At 47.6% G+C, this 14,997-nt stretch overlaps 1 protein-coding gene across 5 annotated transcripts in view; it reads left to right on the plus strand.

The window, feature by feature from the left end:
- Positions 1-14,997, plus strand: part of EXD3 (exonuclease 3'-5' domain containing 3) — a 254,817-nt gene that overhangs the window by 131,569 nt on the left and 108,251 nt on the right. For 4 of the 5 annotated variants that reach the window (XM_053996258.1, XM_053996259.1, XM_053996261.1 and 1 more), the window contains 2 exons: positions 4,754-4,807; positions 6,857-6,988. In XM_053996258.1, the coding sequence (XP_053852233.1) occupies positions 4,754-4,807; positions 6,857-6,988 (186 nt within the window). Of the gene's footprint in view, positions 1-4,753; positions 4,808-6,856; positions 6,989-7,090; positions 7,525-14,997 lie in introns of those variants that run through there. The other variant, XM_053996262.1, reaches the window with a different exon arrangement.

The following is a 14,997-nucleotide window of genomic DNA, read 5'->3' on the forward strand; positions in this document are numbered from 1 at the left end:
TTTGTGGTTGGACTCGATGACCTGAAGGTCCTTCCCAGACTTAATGATTCTATGATTCTGTGGTTCTGTTTATCTGCTGTGAGATGCTACCAGCTTGCAGTCTTTGATTTAATGATGCCATTTAATTAGGACTTGATTGGAGAAGTGACTGATTAAAGTTGCCCGTCATAAGTGCAGATACAGAAAATCTTTAAAAATGGAAAACCAGTAGAAATTCATACTGAAAAGGTCTCTGGTTAAATCTGTCCTCGTGTGAAAGGAAAGAACGCACAGGCTGTCCTTAGAGAAGCATTTTAGCTCCTGTCCATGAGCAGCAGCCTCTCTGAAAGGCAGCTTTTATTAAGCCCTCTCACTCGATGGGGTGGCCGTGCTGATTTCCCCATATTACCTTGCTTTCCTACCTGCTGTAGCACCTGCACACACCTGTGTGGCACAGCAGGTCTGCAGCTGGGGCTGGAATTAGTTCTAGATGTGCTGGACATGCTCCTTTACCTGAGAATTTTTGCAGCCTGTGCACTGAGAGCTGGTGGGACCCACCATGTGCTGTCCCCAGCAGTCCTTGCCCGGCAGCACTGTCCACTGCACCTCGGGCAGGGCCTTTGCAGGACTTCAGGCAGTGGCCCAGGCTGGCCCAAGCCTGGCTCTCTCCTGTGTGGCCTCTCTGAGGAAGGGCTGTGTGCATCCAGCCATTCCTCCCCAGGGACTCTGACTCCAGCTCCAGGCAATCCATGGGGTAAAGAATCTGGAGATTCCATCTCTGGGATGCAGCAGGTTCTGAGTGTGCAGGTGCCGGTTTTGGGTGATCCACCCTTTGCCTTTGCACTTACTCCTATAAGCAACAAGTTATTTGCAATTAATACAAGTTTATTTACTTAAAATTGTGCCCTGTGCCTGTTGTGTTCCTACCCAGTTCTTTCATGCTCCATCCCTGGAAAATTCCAGGTCAGGTTGGATGGAGGCTCTGAGCAGCCTGACCCAGTTGAAGATGTCTCTGCTCACTGCAGGAGAGTTGAGACAAGATGATCCCTTCTAAACCAAATTATTCTATGATTCCATCTTGTCTTCTGCAAGCTTCTCTTTGCAGAGAATCTTAAACCTATCTTTTGAGTTTTCCAGATAATTGGAAGGAGATGGAAAAGTGGATGCTTCTATTTTCTCTGCAGTTTTGCAGAATCAGGCAAAGCAGTGGCATCCTTCTCATACCAACCTTACAGGATCACCCAGCAGCCTGAGTGACTGCAGTAGATCCTGCAATGTTGTACCTCAGGGGCAGAGCAAAATGTTTCTAATGAGAGACTCAGTGGATTCTCAAAGCTGCTTCAGTTGTGTTCTGGGTTGGTTTACTTTATTTTTTAATGGACTTTCTTCTTGGTCTTCAAAATCATCCTCACCTCTAAGGATAATCTGATGCTAAGGCAAACCTGGTATCTTTTGAAGTATCCTAATAACCAGAAGGAAGGCAGGTAAAGCTGGCTTCCCAAGGCTCCCATGCTGTGGAAGATTCTCTTGCAAGGTTACACCTACCCTCCAAAGCTCCAGGTGAACCTGCGAGTTGCAGAGAAGGGCCAGGCTGGATGGATCTCAGGAGCCAGATAGAGCATTGTGCACCCAGATCTAAATTGCCCTAGACTAATTTGGAGCCAAGTGACACGAAAGGGATTTTAATCCTGCAGTGAGCAGATCTTCACCTAATGGGGAAATCTAATCTTGGATCTTGTCTCAGCTTTGACTGGCTTTTTCCATATTTTTGATGTAGATGACATTCTCCAGGTTTGCTGGTCTTTTTAGTCTGGTGGGAAGCTAAATTCAGAGAGGGCAGATGAAGAGCTGTGTTGCTTTTAAGATCAAGACTTGGCTTTTGATGTTTGGTCAGCAGGAGGAGAAGGTCTTTCATTGGAGACCTTGATACAAATGGATCTGCACAGAGAAACAAAACTGGGTGGATGGTTTTGGTGTGACACTTAAGGCCACATTACAAAACCCTGTGATTACTCCGTGCAATTTATACTTTTCAGGAATGCTGAAGAGAAGATTAGGGTAGCAATACTGGGAGAGTTGGACTGAGTGTGCTCAGAGCTGTTAAGCTCTTGGTTTACTGTCTCTTTTTAAGCCTGGGATTACAGGGAGGGCCTCTGCGTTTGGACTGGGTTTTGTGATGCCCTCCTTGTAATCTGCTAGAAGCAGATCCTTGTCTGGGTGCTTTCCCAGCACATATCCTGGGGCAGACACTTTCTGTCCAGTCCCTTTTGGTCTGAGGTGAGGCCTTGATGGCCCAGGCTCAGGATCACTGCAAGGGGAACACAGCTTTTCCTGTACATGTCAGGGACATGTGGTATTGCCCAACATGTGTCTTGCACAGACTTGGCAAAGTTTAACTTACAAATCCACAGCCTTGTGCTGCTGTTTTTTGGAACCTCCTTTGGCCTCGGTTCAGGATGCCTTAGATTGTCGCGAATCATCCTGCTGCTGGTGCTGGCTTGGAAACAAAGGGGCTCTCTCTGCCCTCTCTCCTCAGTCGCTGCCCTTCCAGGTCTCTCTGACAGTAATTCCTGTGGGTTCATTCATTTCTGTAGGATAGAAGTTGGCTGAACAGACACGTTAAGGGCTAATCAGTAATACCAACAGACTAGGGAGTGCTTTCTATCCAGAAGGTCTGAGCCTTTTCCAGAGGAAGTTGATATTATCTTTGTAATATATTGTGAAACTGAGGCCAATGCCCTCTCTGCAGCACTTGGGCTAGAGTACAGGTCCCTGACACCCATGCCAAAATGCTGCCGTGGGTGTTCTGTTCCTCTCATTTGCATCCCTGACCATACATCCCCCCACGGTCCCAGTGCTGCCTTCCCTTGTTGCTTTTGGAGAAAAAGAAGGAATTGTGCCCTTTTCTCCAGCACATACCCTCTGTGGTCTCAGTCAGATGTGTGCTATCACATGGCTTTTCTGGCTCTCCATACTTCTCCCAGTCGTTGTTCCAGAGGCAGAAAAACATGTTGGAAGAGTTATTGCTTTTCTCCTTTTTATTTGATGTTCTTTGCCTGTCTCTGCAGAGCCCTTTAGATAAGGGGATTTATCAAGCTTGAACTAATTAACCCTGGATGCAGAAAGTCAGAATGGAGTGTTCCAGCTGTGAAATCCTCAGACTTACCCTGAAGCAAACATAGGTCTGGAGGAATTTCACATCCCTTTTCCCTTGTTGGCAAATCCCTGTGGTGACCTTTTGCTGTTGCCTTACCAGACCTCCCTCACTACCATGCCACAAGGGTGCTGTGGTGGCTGCTCAGCAGCAGGACTGCATGGGGTGTCTGTGCTGCCCCTTCAAGACTCCTGTTCTTAGAGGTTTTTTCCTTTATTGAGAGAGAGTGGGTTGATTTTGAAAGAAATACAGTAATTTTGCCTGTAGAAAGATGTTTCAGCCAAAGAGTGACTTGACAACTAAAGGAGGGAAGCAGATACCTAAAAGCTCAGGAAGAGGAAAAAAAGGAAAAAACAGGTTGTTTAGCTGCCTGCATGGGGCCTTCAGAGCCTTCTCCCCCTTGTTTCCTGTTGCCATAGGTCCAGTGAGTCTTAAGAGAATAACTACCCAAGAGAGAGCTTTAAAGTTGTGGTTGGTTTGTCTGGTGTTCCCTGGCTGTGCTCGCTGGTGTCTCTCTGGGAAGTGCAGCAGGACTCTGATCCCAAATATGTCTTCCTGCCAAGGGTAGAGAGGGATCCAGACAGAGCTGCTGCACTCTGTACCAGATGAGAGACCTCCATGACACACATCTGGAGTCAGTGAAAAACATGAGGGGTTCTAACAGAATCCAAGCCAGAGACGAGAAATAACCTTGTGCATACTTCAAAGCACTGATCTCTTGTCAGCAGGATCAGAGCTGAGTCCTGGTTCACATGGGAATGAATCCTTGTGAATCCTCGTATTGCTTCAGCCATGAGGCTCTGTCCCTCCTCCAGGAGGGTGAGGGGTGGGAGGGAGGGGTGTCATTCAATCATGTGAAGGAAGGTCAGTCACACTTCCACCCTTGCAGCTCCAGATTTAGTGTCTCCCTTTGGCAGCGAGCCCTCTGCAGTTTCCCCGAGCCTGTGTGAAGGTCAGCAGGGCAGGTGATGAGCTCCCTGGGAACTCAGCACAGACCTTCCCCTTGAAGGACCAGACCTCTGACAAAAGCTCAGCATTCCAAGTCAGGAGGTGATAAACTCTATGGGAGATGTTCCCTGCAGCCTGGAAAGGTGCATAATTCCTGTGTGTTGGGTTGCCAGGACAATAACACTCTCCTTCTCTAAGGAGCAGTTTTGTTAAAGGTATGAAGTTTGCAGACACATTTCATGGTACTTTTTTTTTCTAGAATTACCTGCTTAGGTTTTTTTCCTTTTCCCCCTGTGCAGCAGAATTAATTCCTTCTTTGTGACCCAGAGTGGGGAAATAGAAATAGTCTGGGTTAAGTGAAAAAATAAAGTATTGTTTTTGTATAGGATTGTTTCAAAGTGGAAAGGTTCCCTGGGCCATCTGTGGATCAGATGCCCCAGCAGCTTGTTCCAGCACATGGGAGATGAGGCAGGGATTGGCAGGGAGGAGATAAGGGGTGAGCCATACCTTGAGCTGCTGTTGCTGACAGGAACTCTTGGCCAGGTGTGGACTGACACTGAGAGAAACACTCGATATCTCCAGTTCACCTCCTCTCTTCTGTGACTGCAAATAAAGCCTGAACTCGGTGTAACTTCAGCCCCTGTTCATTTGGATTTTTACTGTTTTTTCCAGATTGCCCGACAGGAAGGAAGAGTAATTTTGACCTCTGGACTCCCATATCAGACTGTGAGTGTTCCAAGCTGCTGGCGTGTTTCTGGCACTGATCATTGTGTGGTCTGGGGTGTGCAGGGGAGACAAGAGGAAAAGTCAGATGTGAATGCAACAGCTGGCTTGGATTTTTCACGTTTTCTCCACTAAAAGCTACATTTAGGGTCTTCAGAGGTTTGCTGTTCTCAACCACCAAGGCTCAGGGGTGAAATGCTTTTTTATAGTTATATTCAGTCCTGTACTGGGGGGGAGAGCGATTGCTCTCCATTGGGGGTGGGGGTGGAAGTCCAAGCCAATCAATCCAGAACAGTGTGTTTCTGTCTGGCCTCACTGGCAGGTGAAAAGGCAGCTCAATTCCTGTGCTTTTTATTCCAGAGATTCTTGCTTGCTGGCTGGCTCCACACTGAGAGAGTTCCAGCCCTCAGGGACATTTCTTCAGGCTTGGAAGGGGGAAATTGGAAGGCCCCAAGCATGGGTCTGGTGGAAGCTGGAGAGGTTTTGTGTTGCTATAGATAAACAGAAAAGCCAAAGCAAAGGCCAACCTTGCCCTCAGCACCAGCTGTTCAGAGCTGGTCACAGACACGCTTCAAAATGCAATGCTGAACCTGCCAAGTCAGTGCTTGCAGCGCTGTGACATCCTGTTGCAGGTCCTCTGCAATTTTTTACTGCCCAAAAATCAATTTGGAAGAGTGAAACTGTTCTGGATGAGCCGGAGTTCTCTTCACATGAGCCAGGGTGCGGGACTTCTTTGTCACAAACTGTCAGTATAAAATCTCCTAGCTACTCCAGCAGCCAGTCAGAATATTTGCAGAATAGGGGTTGCTGATTTCCTATGGAAAATCAGTGTGTGGAATAAAACTCCTCCCATAATGAGACACTGTGAGGCAGGTGCAGCCCCCCTGCAGGTTCCTTGGGCCTACAGCTGGTGGAATAGGGAATTCAGCATCCAGCATCATCTTGTTTGGCAGAACTCTAATTTCAAAGTACTGTGTGGGAATCGCAAAAGGAAAATAACTGCTTCCAGAGTACAATACTCCTGGGAAATGTCTGGTTCCCTCAGTTCCCTTGCCTTTGGATGCCCTCCACAAGGATGGGATGACTCTGCCAGGCTCTTTTACTGGTGTGTAGCTGATCCCACTCCTGTGAGTCCTTAGCATGGTCATGAAGATGTGTCTGGGACTTCCCAGTGCTCATTCCCAGATACACTTCTCTGCAGAGTGTGGAACAAACATTGAGGGACTGCCCACATCAACCCCTTCAAATTTCTTGGCCACCAGGGAACTCCAGGTGAAACGTTTGTGGGAATCAGAGGGGTTGCAGTGGTCACTGGACATTGTTTCCATCATTGTGCTTTGGCACACTCTGTGGGATCTGGCCAAGTTTCATCAGAAAGCTGGGATTGAATTCAGTTTCCTTTTGCTGCCCCTGTCTGCACCACCTCACCAAATTATGAGTTGATGGGACTTGGGTATATTTTATAGAATAGAATCATGGAATTGTTAAAGTTGGAAAAGACCTTTAGGATGATCAAGTCCAGCTGTTAACCCAGCATCACCACTGTGGTCCCCTCTAAACCATGACTCCAAGTGCCACATCTAGATGACTCTTGAACACTTACAGAGATGACTCGAACACCTCCCTAGACAACTCATTCCAATGCCTGACCACCTTTCTGTGAAGAAATGTTCCCTGAAATCCAATCTAAACCTCCCTTGGAGCATCTTGAGGCCATTTCCTCTTGTTCTGTCACTTGTTAGCTGGGAGAAGAGACCAACCCCCCTGGCTGCACCCTCCTGTCAGGGAGTTGTAGAGAGTGAGAAGGTCCCCTCTGAGCCTCCCTTCCTCCAGCCTAAATCATGTTTCATACACATAAAATCATGCAGTGCTTCAGGAGTCAGAGCTCTTGCAGCAGTGGCTGTTAGGTTACCAATGGTGGTGCTCAGACCAGAGTTCAGACTGTAGACACACACTACTCCAAGCATTATTCCCAATTCAAACCAAGACAAGAGTATCGGAACAGCCCCACGTGCCCTGACACTTGGCCTCTCTGGTGTCTCTGGTTTGCAGCTGCGCTCCCAGGTGGGAGAAGGAAGGTGTTTCTCTGTGAACTGCTCCGAGAAGGCAAAGGAACAGGCGCTGCAGGTGCTGAAGCACTTCAACGTGCAGGTGTCCCTGGGTGACATCTTCAGCCGCTGCCAGGTAGGACAAGGCTGGCTCCAGCCCCGGCTCCCGCTCACTCACTGTTCCCTGCGCTGCCTTGGTGTCCTGGGCCTTGCACTCAGTGTCTTCTTGGTTCCCAAGAGTTCTGCTTGAACTTTGGCAGCACCTGGAAAAGCCGTGAGGAGTTCTGAGTGCAGTCACATCCGTCACAGTGCTGAGGGCTCAGTCAGAGGATCAGAGGTTCTGCATCTGCAGCTTTACTAGAAACTCGCCTGTTTTTCTGATTTTTGGTGCTTGGCCGGTGTTTTGGCATCAGTTGTCATGGTTGGACTCTCTTTGTTGCTGTGTTCTCTGTCTAGGACACATGCTGTTTTAATTATAAACCATGTTTAATTATGGCTCTGTGATTCTGTTAACACTTAATTACTTTAATAGGAGGATTTTTTCATAGGACTTCTTTTTTTTTTTTCAGAAGCTATTAGGTTAATTCATGTCCATGCTGGTGGATGGTTCCAGATTGTGATTGGCACAGGATATCTATGGATTGCTGTTAAGAATAAATTTTAATTGTGTTAGCTCAAATCACCATCTCTTCTAATTTCACTATTGTATTTGTTGCAGCAACACACCTAAACCTATCCCTTCCCAAACTGCATTATAAACCAACAAGGAACTTCAACATCTCTCACCTTATCAGTGTTTAAAGAGAGAAAAAGAAGCAAATTGGTTAGAAAATTAGCTTTTTCTTAGGGATAAAAAAGCCAATGAGTCTGGCTCAGTGCCTCATGGTAGAGATCTGGGGTCTCCTGGCCCAGTGGAATTGCACAAGTGGTGTAGGAGCAGACACACCAGAGAGCGTGTCCTGAACCTCTGTTTATATCTGCTGTCACATGTTGAAACTGGATCTGTAACTTAGAAAGCAAATGAGAGTTGTCCAGCTGAGCGGGTTGGCTGTGAGAGGAGACTGACGAAGCTCCCTGCAGGTCAGATCCACAGAACAGGGGTTCATCTTGCTGCAGGATAAATGGATATATTCAGCTAATGGGATACTGCCTTCAGTCCTGTGGTTTTATTGTCCCAGAACAGATTGCAGTTGTTATACATACATATATTTATAGTGGCACGCTGGCTTCTTGGCTGTTTTAAACAAACCTTTAAAAAACCTCATGGATTCTCCAGTTCCCTGACATCCCGTGAAATAGCAGTGTTCCTCCTGATGGTTGTTGAAATACCACAAAAATAAGCAAACACACATACACACAAAACCATGCTGCAGGAAACTCTGTGGTCTCTAATAAATGCACGAGACTGTGCAGCAGACAATGGAAAACTGACCCCTCACTCAGCATCTGGGGTCTGGAACTGGTTGACTCTATGGGTTTAGTACATGCTATCTTAGTTTACAATATAAATAGGGGTAATCAATCTGGCTAGGAATATATACTAAGTGTTCTCTTACTTCCAGGAGAAATGCCTTCCCTGTAAATTGTGGTGGTGGAACAGCTGCATGTTCTATACCCCTCAGTATGGGAAGATGCTGATTTGTCAGACTTCTCCCTGTTCTGAATCATATTTACCTTCATTTAAGGCCTTGTCATTTTGGAGCAGATTTTGCTCAGCTGTCTCTGCAGACAGCATAGATTTGGCTGATGTGCTGCTGATCCTCTGGAGGAGAATCCCAGCTCTCCCAGCTGCACTTCCCGGGGCTGTGTGCAAGGGGAGCTGTGGGCTGCACAGGGAGAGGGATCATCCTTCAGCACTCTGGAAAACTGACAGCCCACATCAACAGAGGCAATTTCTGCCTTCAGGAGGGTGCTCTGGGCCCACATGGCCTACAGAGACCTCAGCAGTTCTTTTATATATCCTTCCTAAAACATCCTCATTCTTTCTAAACCTAATTGGGCTTAATTAGGATGGAGGCCAGATCCTGAAACTGCTGAGCTGTGCTTGCTAGCCTGTCTGTGCTGCTCCGGAGCTGGGTCACAGACCTTGTGGCTCCCTGACTGCTCTGAGCTCTGCTCCTCCTTGTAGAGCACTTTGCTGAGGGGTGACAGAGCGGTGACAGAGTGTTTTGGCTGCCCCTACAGTGGGGGAGCATGGTGGGCACACAAGCAGGGCTCCAGAAAGAGCCAAGTGCTGCTGTGTCTGTGCTAGGCAGGAGGAGGAGGATGGGCAGTACTGACCCCTGAGCTGGACTCCTTTCCTCCCTCTCCTGCATGGAGCTGGGCCTGACCCACCAGCACGGGATGGGTTATCTGTGTCATCAGCCCTGGCTGTGTGTCTCAGGAAGCAATGTGGCATCCTGCCTGCTCCCTCTGTCTTATGGAGCAGGAGCTTGTTTTGTCTCCTGGGTTCTGTTCTGTAAATGACTGGAGTGAATATGGCAGCAAATGTTATCATAACCATTAATGCATGTAGTGCCGAGCACGTGGTAAAAATAGGTCCTAATTCAATGTTGTACCCAAGACTGCTGGAAAATACGTTTCCTCTGTCATCTCCCTCAGCAGGGATGGATGGGTTCTCTTTTGCAGATGTAAAGAATGGGCTTGCTTTGTAACCCTGCCAAAATACTGCTTCTGTTAAAACAATGGCCAATACTGGCTACCTCTGTCTGACCTAGAGCAGCAAGTGCACAGGGAGTGTCATCCAGGGGCTGCTCAGCACTTTTGCTCCCACTTGTGCTGGGCTTCAGCTTGGTTGCTCCAGTTAAAGGCTTCAGGAGTGGAGACTGCTGCCAAAGGTGTCAGTGATGGTGCAGGAATGACGTTTTCATTCCATGTGTTCCTCAAGTGCTGCATGGTAAAGACTCAGTGATGATCCTGGTGAAGCCACCCCTACAGTAACTGTAGCTGGGTGCCTTTGGTGAGGAACGTTTTAGTGGGGCTGAGTGAAAATAAGATTAATTCTATATTTTGGTGACAAGCAAAAAAACCCTACAGAAGTTCTACATTTCATAGCCTTAAAATGTTACAAATCCATTCCTTGTATTTGAAATGCAAATAACATGTGCCATTCACCTCTGCAAGCATTTGAGGATCTTGGATTTTTCTTCTTTTCAGACAGCTGAAATACTTCCTTCAGGAAGGGACAGTGTGAAATAATGTTTGGGGTGTTCAGACATGATCAATTCAACATGCTGAACCCTTACAGTAGTCAGGAAGATCTCTATGGAGTTCTTGGAGGCTGTTGTGGGCAGTCTTAGCGTCAGCTCACAGCCCGACTCAGCCAGGAGATCAGTGATGCTCTGTTCTCCACAGCTTAGAGGAGATTCTAACACAAAACTAGCAGTTCAAGAAGTCAAAACACCCAAACCTGCTGAAGAGGGCATGGGCTCCAGTCCATGGGCACAGACAGCTGACAGCAGGGTCATTTTGTAATGGGGTGAAATTCAGCTCCTCTCCCAGGTGCAGCAGTGGTTGTCTCCCATCCTTCCTGGTGCTGTCCCTGTCTGGGACATCCTGCTGTGACACTTGGGTATGGCCTGGTGGGACAACAGGAGAACATGAACTTCATGTCATTCCAGTCTCTTAAAGGAGAATGAATTGTCTCTTGAGCACAGCCATGTTTTGGCAGGATCCATTACCTGGATGACTGGTGTGACTTTTGCCATCTTGCTTTTCCATGCCATGTGATTGAGAGTCCACCCAAAGCAGGCGTGGGCTACGCCTCTGAACCTGCCACTGTGCCAGGGCCTTGTCACTGACTGCTTGGTGAGCCCGAGGGCCCAGGATGTTTCACTTCCCATGGCTGAGGTGTCTGGCCCAGCCAGCTTGTGTCAGTGAAAGAACACTGGTGTGGAATCAGTGGAGATCAGTGGAGGCACAGGGCTGGCAGGCTTGGGGTGAGCAGTGCTGCTGACAGGGAAGAATCCCAACTTGGATGGTGATAAACTGAGGAGATAAACACTGCAAGTTGTTAGCTTTACATCTGTATATCACAAGGGTTTGTCACTATGGCTTGAAGGGACAACTGTGTTCAGTGTTGTTTGGGCTCACCAAGAAATTCCTCCTGGAATCTGGAAGAACCTTGTGGTTAAAGGTTTCTAACTGCTGTAAAACCCTCACTGGTGTGAGGCTTTGCAGCTGGGTTTGGAGCCAGGAGGGCCTGTCCATCTGCAGAAAAGCTGTGCTGGGCTTTACTGAAAAGTGTAGCTGCTGCTCAGCTCATTCTGGGTCTGAGGCTTCGCTCGGGTACGGGGCGGGGGGAGCGGGCTGGGGGACCTGGGTCCTGCAGAGCCACTGTGCTACCCCCACCTCCCCCGGGCCTCTCTTTCCTTTCCCACCCTCTGTTTCACTTGACCCTTTAGCCTTTAAGCTGGCTGGGGCAGGGACCCCGCTTGAACAATACCTTACACAACAGGAGGCTGATCCCAGGTGAGGTTTCAAGGCTTTCCTGCAAGGAAAAATGATTGCAATTATATCCCCTGCAAAAATAAATGTGCAGGGGAAAAAAATCCCAGGCTCCAGCTGCAGTTTGTGCATCTGAACAGCCCCACATTGATGGGGGGATTATCTGCACATTCAAATAGGTTGTCTCTTGCACGCCACTGCAATGCTCTGATCCTAAATAAGCAAATTACATCAACTATTCTGATGTCCTGTTTAACTTATGACCTCAGCCTGAGCACTGCAGGATATGAGAGATAGCTGCTCAATTTCATTGTCTGGAGATCTGATATATTTTTCTATTTTTTTTGCCCCCCTCCCTTTCAGTTTCCAAACTACTCACCCCAGCTTTTACAAAGGTGTTAGCATGGGATTAGGAGTAGGCGGGGAGGAGGGGGGAGGAAGAGAGGAAACCACCTTTTTTTTTTTTTTAAATTAGGTGCAAAAGAATTCTAACAGTTGCAGCAAATGTTTCTGGTTTTTTGTGGTTAAGGTAACGAATTTCATTGCTGCAAAGCTCATCATGTGCAAGCTGACTTACACAGAGGGAGGCCAGGATGGAGCAATCCATTTAGCAGAGACAAAGAAAAAAGCCTTATGATGAGATGGAAACCCTGTACTTGGGGCACTTTGCGAGAACCTTTGAAGCCAGCCTGGGAACTCTGGCAATATTAGTTGATAATTAGTAATATAGATCCCTCAAGCTGTTGTTTAGATTGAAAATGTGCATGTCTCTCATGAGCCTCTGTCACACCAATCTGATCAGCAGGCTTTTTTCTTCCTTTTATGTGGGTTGCTCTGTCGGTCCAGACGATGATGAGAACTGCCAGGCACCGTCTTTCTCACTCAGTTGTGAGCTGAGCAGCTATCTCCTGCTCCAGCGTGGCATGGAAGTGGAACCAGGGCAATTTTGCTTTGTGGTCACCTTTCCTGGCTTGAGCAACAGTCATTTCATTCATTTTAAAATACCAGCCGTCCTTCCCCATGCGCAGAGAAAAACCAGTAAGATTTAAAGGCTACATATTTCATGAGATGTTTCTGCCCCAGCAGACAGCAAGGGGTTGGCCTTGGGAGTCACTCAGGACAAAAAGCATCTTCAGCTCCCGTAGGGCCAAGACATCATCAAAGAATTCAAAAATGTTCTCACAGCCCCTGGTTCAGCTTTTGAGCTGCCTTCCACCGACGCAACATCACATCCCCATTTACTTCCTTTCAGCCCTGAAATCTCTTTGGAAAGTGCTGTGTCACCCTCTAAATGAAGAATTTAGAAGGGTCACGTGTGCTGGATTTCAATGACTTGGGAATGCTGAGAAAGAGAATACTGTTTGGAAACCCTCTGTGGTTTAATAAAAGGTTCATCCATAGGATGCAATTTGTCAGTGCCTACAGGTCAGGAAAACCTGTGATTAAGAGCATCTGTGGTTTCCCCAGATGTGTGAGTGAGCTGCTTACTCCTCCCCAGTCACCCAAACTGGTGCCTGCCCACGACGTGGGCTGTGATTTCTTGCTTCAGAGTGCGATTGTTCAACACAAAGGGTGAGGCCCTCTTAATCTTTTTGTTTATCCTGGGTTTGGCAATTCCGATGTAATCTACAGCCTGTGCTGCAAAGGCTCCAGCCAGGAAGCACAGCTGGTATTATCCTGTTGAAGGAGCGAATTTCCCTCCAGAGGTACTTGTCCAGGGCTGGCTGAGTGGCTGAGTGGCAAATGCTCCTCGCCCTGACACAGCGCCTCGCTGAGAGGGACCAGCTCTTTGTGTGGAGTGGCTCTACACGACAGTCATTAAATACCATCAGACTCTGGGATAACTTGTCATGGCAAATTCTGCTTCTTTTCAGTCTCTGGTTGAGATTTTTATTTGCTAATCTCTAATGGTTTATAAATGATAGTGAGAAGACGGGGTGAGTGGTCACTGTTACTCGCAGGGGGTGGGGACACCCCGAAGCAGCACAAAGATCGGGACCTTAAAACTCATCCAGTTCCAACCCCCCTGCCACAGGCAGGGATGCCTTCCACTATCTCAGGGTGCTCCAAGCCTCATCCAACCTGGCCTTGGACACTTCCAGAGGTCCAGGGGCAGCCCATTCTGTGCCAGGACGACCTGTGCCAGGGCCTTCCCACACACACAAGGAAGATTTTTTTCCCAATCTTCCATCTCTCCCTGCCCTCTGGCAGTGGGAAGCCATTCCCTGTGTCCTGTTACTCCAGGTCCTTGTCCCAAGTCCCTCTCCAGCTCTCCTGGAACCCCTTTAGGTACCAGTAGACACTGAGCAAGCTCCAACTTGTGGTTGCCAGGCAGGAGGGCAGCACTCTGTCCATGATGGCTTTGCAACATGATACGTGAGAGCACACAGCACCAATTCTGTAAAATTCCCAGCCTGGAGTTGGCTTAGCCCTGTCCTGTTGGCCACATAAAACTCAGAGTCCCCAGAAAAAGGGCTCGACTGGGCCTAATTCTCAGCAGCGAGCCCAGCCGTCACTGCCTGGTTCCCACAGACTGTACACTTCCCTGCCAAGATTTCAGTATCTTCAGAAATTCAGTGGAGCATGAAGGTCACAGCAAGGGGAGAATGACAGCCTGAGAGGTTTTTTTCCCCTTTCAGCAGCTCGGAGCAGACTGTTGTCTCTCTCTCATGTTGACTGTTTTCATAGGGTTAGCGTGAAGTTTATGTTTTACACAGCCCAGTGGCAGTCAGAGCTGGGATCAGCTGTGTTTCTTCAAGGAAGACGGTCTCATGTTGCAGACTTTCTTTCTCAGTGTCTGTAAAAGCTCGGTTTCCAGTGAAATTTCCCTTACAGATCTTTGTCTTGAGGTTCTCTTTGTGGATGTATGTGAGAGACTGTACCCAAGGTTTCGGTTTGGGTATTTATTTCGGTTCTTTTATTTTCACTTGCAAAGCTGCAGGCAGAAATTAAACTTCAGCAGGGAGGGGGGGAAGCTGTTAATTTTTCACAGTGTTATGTATTCCAGTGCTCAAAATGATGATGCCAAATTAGCCATTAGAGGTCAAACCTCAGCTGACAGCAAATGTTTTCTTTTGAGGAAGCCATCCTTATTCCTGGGAACCAGTTTTGTTGTCCTGTGCTAAATGCAAGAAAGGTATGAATGTGTGGTTTTTCCTGGAGGGCAACACTAGCAGGAAAAATGCTGGTTTTAGCCAGTGGAAACAGCACAAGCAAACAACGATTGGCAGTGAAAACAGCACTTGTATTTAGACTAGCATAGAAAAGAAGACACAATGTAGTAGAGAGTAAATGTCCTTTTATACAGCCTGTACAAGGCTTTTTCTTCCTCTCATGGGTTTGGACAGACTGTGAAGTGTGTTGGTCAGCAGAGAAGCTGGTGCACTGGGAGAAAGTAATGAAGGGTCAGCGGGTGACAGTGATGGAGTGACTGTAAGGAAAACGAGGAACTCTGGAGAAGGCAGTGACACAGCTCTAACTCCCATGTGTCCTGAGAAAACTGTCCCCATGGTTTCTCTCAAATGTCATGAGAAAACACGAGATTTTTAGCCAGTTTAAATTCTGTTGGCTTCCAGTCCCCTGTGCCTCCTGAGGTCATAGTTCAGTGTATTGACTGTGTCAAGAAGCCAAAATTCCCATGTTTTATGCACTGTGTAGTTTCTGCTCCTTTTCAACATTAGTGCCCTTATAATGTTCTTT

Source organism: Vidua macroura, chromosome 21 (assembly GCF_024509145.1).
Source record: "Vidua macroura isolate BioBank_ID:100142 chromosome 21, ASM2450914v1, whole genome shotgun sequence".
NCBI classification, from domain to species: Eukaryota; Metazoa; Chordata; class Aves; order Passeriformes; family Viduidae; genus Vidua; species Vidua macroura.